The 6,000-nt window shown below is 63.8% G+C and overlaps 1 protein-coding gene across 1 annotated transcript in view; it reads right to left on the bottom strand.

Moving 5' to 3' along the window:
- Nucleotides 1-815: 815 nt before the first annotated feature.
- CLPB (ClpB family mitochondrial disaggregase) overlaps nt 816-6,000 on the bottom strand; it is a 55,835-nt gene continuing 50,650 nt past the window's right edge. The window contains exons 13-16 of the mRNA XM_062635057.1: nt 2,749-2,822; nt 2,338-2,457; nt 2,144-2,248; nt 816-1,067 (exon numbers count right to left, since the gene is read on the bottom strand). Coding sequence (XP_062491041.1) covers nt 816-1,067; nt 2,144-2,248; nt 2,338-2,457; nt 2,749-2,822 — 551 coding nt within the window. The remainder of the gene's footprint in view (nt 1,068-2,143; nt 2,249-2,337; nt 2,458-2,748; nt 2,823-6,000) is intronic.

Genomic DNA, 6,000 nt, shown 5'->3' with positions numbered 1-6,000 from the left:
CAATCGAGGGGATGCCCCCCCCCCAACCGAACCCCCCCCCCCCCCGTCCTCCCCATCCGAACCCCCCCAACCGACCCCCCCCGTCCTTCCCGAGCGACCCCCCCACCAAGCGACCCCCCCTCCAAGCGAACCCCCCCCCAACCGAACCCCCCCCCGTCCTCCCCAACCGACCCCCCCCAACCGACCCCACCCCCGTCCTTCCCGAGCGACCCCCCCCACCAAGCAAACCCCCCCTCAACCGAACCCCCCCGTCCTCCCCAACCGAACCCCCCCCTCCGTCCTTCCCAACCCCCATCATCCTTCCCAAGCGACCCCCCCCCCAAGCGAACCTCCCCTCAAGCGAACCCCCTCCGTCCTCCCCAACCGAACCCCCCTCCCCGTCCTTCCCAACCCCCCCATCCTTCCCAAGTGAACCCCCCCACCAAGCGAATCCCCCCCCTTCCCAAACCCCCCCCAAGCGACCCCCCACCGTCCTTCCAAACCCCCCCCGTCCTTCCCAAGCGAACCCCCTCCCCCATACGAATCCCCCCCCTTCCAAACCCCTCCCCGTCCTTCCCAAGCGGACCCCCCCCAACCGACGCCCCCCAAGCGCCCCCCCCCCCCCCCAAGCGGACCCCCCCCCCCCCCCGGGTCCCCCGGCAGCCGCTCTCCCCTCCCCAAGAACCTCCCCCCACCTCCCCATCACCCACAGAACCCCCAGACCTCACCGACGCGCTCCCAGCGCCCACCCCCGCCCCAGGCCCGGTGGGGCCCAGCCCCTGCCCGTCCTGACCCCCCCCCCGGGGCCGGTGTTCGCTGCGCGGGTGCTTTATTGCCTACAGGAAGTAGGTGATGCTCTCGGGGCTGAGCGGGGGCTGGATGTCCAGCCTGCGGGCCCTGCTGCCCTGCTCCACGATCTCCAGGCGCAGCGCGGGGCCCCTGCCCGGCCCAGCGCCCGGGGACGAGCTCTCCTGGCCCTTGAGGAGCTGCTTGTCCGAGCCCTCGACGGCGATGCGGAGGGTGCAGCCGCGGGGCAGCAGGTCCTGCTCGTGGGCAGCGGCCAGCTGGTTCACCACGCGCCGCTCCACCTGCGGGCACGGGGTCCTGGGGGGGCTGCGAGCTCTGAATCCCATCCCCGGGCACCACCGCAGAGCCGCTGAGGGGGTCCTGGGGGGGCTGCGAGCTCTGAATCCCACCCTTGGGCACCACCGCAGAGCCGCTGAGGGGGTCCTGGGGGGCTGCGAGCTCTGAATCCCACCCTTGGGCACCACCGCTGAGGGGGTCCTGGGGGGCTGCGAGCTCTAAATCCCACCCTTGGGCACCACCGCTGAGGGGGTCCTGGGGGGCTGCGAGCTCTGAATCCCACCCTTGGGCACCACCGCTGAGGGGGTCCTGGGGGGCTGCGAGCTCTAAATCCCACCCTTGGGCACCACTGCTGAGGGGGTCCTGGGGGGGCTGCGAGCTCTGAATCCCACCCTTGGGCACCACCGCTGAGGGGGTCCTGGTGCGGCTGCGAGCTCTGAATCCCACCCCCGGGCACCACTGCTGAGGGGGTCCTGGGGGGGCTGCGAGCTCTGAATCCCACCCTTGGGCACCACCGCTGAGGGGGTCCTGGTGCGGCTGCGAGCTCTGAATCCCACCCTTGGGCACCACCGCAGAGCCGCTGAGGGGGTCCTGGGGGGGCTGCGAGCTCTGAATCCCACCCTTGGGCACCACCGCTGAGGGGGTCCTGGGGGGCTGCGAGCTCTAAATCCCACCCTTGGGCACCACCGCAGAGCCGCTGAGGGGGTCCTGGGGGGCTGCGAGCTCTGAATCCCACCCTTGGGCACCACCGCAGAGCCGCTGAAGGGGTCCTGGGGGGGCTGCGAGCTCTGAATCCCATCCCCGGGCACCACCGCTGAGGGGGTCCTGGGGGGCTGCGAGCTCTGAATCCCACCCCCGGGCACCACCGCTGAGGGGGTCCTGGGGGGGCTGCGAGCTCTAAATCCCATCCCCGGGCACCACCGCACGCCAGCACCGTGGGATGGGGCGGCACGAAGGGAGCCTAAAGCTCCTCCAGCTCCGACCCCTTCCACGGAGCAGCTTGCTCCGAGCCCCTGCGTCCAGCGTGGCCTTGAGCACTGCCAGGGATGGGGCAGGCACCGAGCTCCATCCCTGCCCTTACCTCGTGCTTGATGGAGCGGGCTCCATAGTGCAGGTTGTAGCCGTCAGCCAGCACATCCATGACCTCCCTGTCCCAGAGCAGGGTGATGTTGTGCCTCGCCTTGGCCTGTTGGGTGAGGAAGAGGAGGACGAGCGTGCGGTGCCTTCGCCCCTGCTCCTCTGAGAAGCCAGCTCGGGGCCAGGGGTGGTTCTTACCTTCTTGGCCCAGAAGTTCAGCTCCTTGTTGACCAACTGGATGAGCTCCGCGTGGCAGAAGGGCAGGAAATAGACAATCTCATTGATCCTGCCCAGGAACTCGTCACGTTTGAAGTGAGCCTGCGGGGAGCGGGGCAGGGGGGGTCAATGGGATGGGAAGGATGGGGTCGCAGAGACAGGGAGCGGCGTGGCATGAAGGCACCTTAAAGCTCCTCCAGCTCCAACCACAGGCAGGGACCCTTTCCATAGAGCAGCCTGCTCCAAGCCCCGGTGTCCAACCTGCCCTTGAGCACTGCCAGGGAACTGGCTCTGCTTTAAGGTCCCTTCATCCCAAACCATTCCATGATTCCATGCCCACACCAAAGGACTTGGAGACCCAAGCTCAGGGCTCCTCAAGAAGCTCACCCATACCTTCAGGATGGGGCGAATGACCTTCTCCTTGAACTGCTTGGAGATGGTGATCCTGTCGGTCATCTGCACGTCCTCTGAAAGACAGGAGGACACGGGCTGTTGGGTGGGGGGCCACGGGCTCCTTCCCATCTGCCAGCTCCGGGAGGTGGGATCCAAGCAGGACGTTGGAACAGCCCCGGAGCCTCCACGTGTGTGTGTGCCACCAACCACGAGCGGCTTGGAAATGGGGTGTCCCTGCGCTGGGCCCCCTGGTGCAGGGCTGGGTGCCCCCCGGCTGCCCCTACACACGTTGGGTGCCTGAGGACAGCACCCGCATGAGGTGTTTCACTTGCACAGTGAAAGGGGCCTCTGCTCCCTGCCCTCCACCCTGGAGACCTCAGAGCAGCTCCAGGGCCTGAAGGGGCTGCAGGGAACCTGGAGAGGGGCTTGGGACAAGGGCCTGTAGGGCCAGGCCAAGGGGAATGGCTTTAACCTGCCCGAGGGGAGACTGAGCTGAGCTCTTAGGCAGAAGCTCTTCCCTGGGAGGGTGCTGAGGCGCTGGCACAGGGTGCCCAGAGAAGCTGTGGCTGCCCCATCCCTGGCAGTGCTCAAGGCCAGGTTGGACACAGGGGCTTGGAGCAAGCTGCTCTATGGAAGGGGTCCCTGCCCGTGGCAGGGGTTGGGAATGGAGGAGCTTTGAGGTCCCTTCATCCCAGCCCATGCCATGATCCGGTGACAGCCCCGGCTCACACTGTGCAGCTCTGGCCGCAGTCCACTTCCCTCTGCTGACTGCAGATGGAGCCAGGGTCTGGCTGGTCCCGAATCCCAGCTCTCAACCACAGCCACCAGCCCGGGGGCAGCTTTCCCTCCCTGCCACCCAAACCCTCTCTGTTTCCCCCGCCTCACCTCTCCCTGCACCCTCATGCACCAAACTCCACGTCCTGTGGAACACAAGGATGCTCACGGGGAGATCGCTGCATCCCAGCGCTCCGTATGGGATCCAGGCATGCAGGGTGCTGGAGAAGGACCCATGCGGGGTGCTGGGTGCCCTTCCCACCTTTGCAGCCCTGATGGGCATCGCTGCACCCCCGGCAGTAGCAGAAAGGGGCTCATGGGCTCTACCAGACCCGCACTGGTGCCAGCACCCAACCACGAGGTGCCATCACCTCTCGCGGTGACAGGAGCACCCCATGGTGCACCCCAGGGCGGGGTTTGGACATTGCAGTCCATTGAAGCAGAGCAGGGGGGCTCTGCTTATAGGGATTTAGCCCATTTCCCTTCTCTGCTAACAGACACCAAGGGGGGGTGTGTGTGTGTGTCAATAAGCAATGGGAATGTGACACAGCATTCCCGATGAGAGCTGGAGGAGGCAGAGGACACGGAGCTGCCCCCGGTATCCAGGTTTCCCACCCGTAACACCCACTGGCAGAGGTGCAGACGCTGCAGCAGCAGCTCCTTCCCTTTATCTCCCCATTTATCTGCCCCCCGGCACTGAGGACAACCTCCAGGCCATGGCTTTGGAGCATCCCCATTGAAGGAAGGAGCGCCGGGGAAGGCGATGGGGGGCAGGAGTGGGGCTGGGATGCGCTCGCACTGCGGGTGTGTGCTGGCGGCTGCTGCTGGCAATGGAAATCCGATGTTTTCCCATTCAGCAGGAGTGCCTGTGGCATTTGGAAATGTTATTCCTGAGAGTACAGGTCCAGGCGCGGCTGATGCTGCAGGATGCTGCATGAAGGCAGCTCTGGCACCCAGCGCTCGCAGCAAACAGGAGGAGACAGGCAGAAAGAAGCTGGGAGATGGATTTGATGCCCCGAAGCAACGTTGTTTTCCTGCTGCCACGGAGCTGATGCAGATGCTGCAGCTCCCAGGTACATCCCAGCACCTCCACCGGCGAGCAGGGCTCTGGAGATGGAGCTCTGGGGAATGTGGTGCCCTGATGGCACAGGGAATGGGGTGGGATGAAGGGACCAAAAGCCCCTCTCCAGCTTTCCTGCAGCCCCTTCAGGCACTGGAGCTGCTCTAAGGTCTCCCCTTCAGGAGCCTTCTCCACACACAGCTGGGTCTTGGGAAGCTTCTCATCATCCAACACACTCCTAGGTGCCCTGCTGAAGATGTGTCCACGTACAGGACCATAACAGGATCTTAACAGGTCTGTGCTCACACACTGCTGTGCAGTTTAGAGCCAAAGGGGACAGCCCTTGGTGCAGCATCACCACCCATCCTTCCACGCATCCACCCCTGGCACAGCAGAGACCAACCAGGCTCTGGGGCCTCTGGGTGCTGCTGGAGGTGCTGGAGGGATGCAGATGAATTTGGCCTCTGCTGCTGCAGTGGAGGTGCTCAGTTCACATCAGAGGCTGCTCTTACCCTACCCAATTCTCCTTTGATTTCCTAATTCACATTTCTGGGGAAGTTTCTGCAAGACCCTAATGGGTAGATCCAGGATTCCCATCCCAGGGACGTGACAGGGTGAAGCTCAGTCCTTTATGGAAGTGAGGGAACAAACCTCTTCAACACAAGCGCCATTCCCAGCACTAGTCTGGCCTAGGAAGTGTTTGGAAGGGTTCTGGAAGGATGGAAAGGGTGAGGAGTTGAAGGGTGAAGAACTAAAGGGTGAGGAGCTGAAGGTGAGGAGCTGAAGGAGAGGAGCTGAAGGAGAGGAGCTGAAGGTGAGGAGCTCAAGGTGAAGAGCTGAAGGTGAGGAGCTGAAGGAGAGGAGCTGAAGGAGAGGAGCTGAAGGAGAGGAGCTCAAGGTGAGGAGCTGAAGGAGAGGAGCTCAAAGTGAGGAGCTGAAGGAGAGGAGCTCAAGGTGAGGAGCTGAAGGAGAGGAGCTGAAGGTGAGGAGCTGAAGGAGAGGAGCTCAAGGTGAGGAGCTGAAGGAGAGGAGCTCAAAGTGAGGAGCTGAAGGAGAGGAGCTGAAGGAGAGGAGCTGAAGGAGAGGAGCTCAAAGTGAGGAGCTCAAGGTGAGGAGCTGAAGGAGAGGAGCTCAAGGTGAGGAGCTGAAGGAGAGGAGCTGAAGGAGAGGAGCTGAAGGTGAGGAGTTGAAGGGTGAAGAACTAAAGGGTGAGGAGCGGAAGGAGAGGAGCTGAAGGTGAGGAGCTGAAGGAGAGGAGCTGAAGGAGAGGAGCTGAAGGAGAGGAGCTCAAAGTGAGGAGCTGAAGGAGAGGAGCTGAAGGTGAGGAGCTGAAGGTGAGGAGTTGAAGGGTGAAGAACTAAAGGGTGAGGAGCTGAAGGAGAGGAGCTGAAGGAGAGGAGCTCAAGGTGAGGAGCTGA

Source organism: Pezoporus occidentalis, unplaced genomic scaffold, assembly GCF_034315485.1.
Source record: "Pezoporus occidentalis ecotype Australia unplaced genomic scaffold, CSIRO_AGI_Poc_V1 ctg447, whole genome shotgun sequence".
Lineage (NCBI taxonomy): Eukaryota > Metazoa > Chordata > Aves > Psittaciformes > Psittacidae > Pezoporus > Pezoporus occidentalis.
The sequence above is the reverse complement of the archived record's forward strand: the minus strand, read 5'-3'. Positions and strand labels throughout refer to the sequence as shown.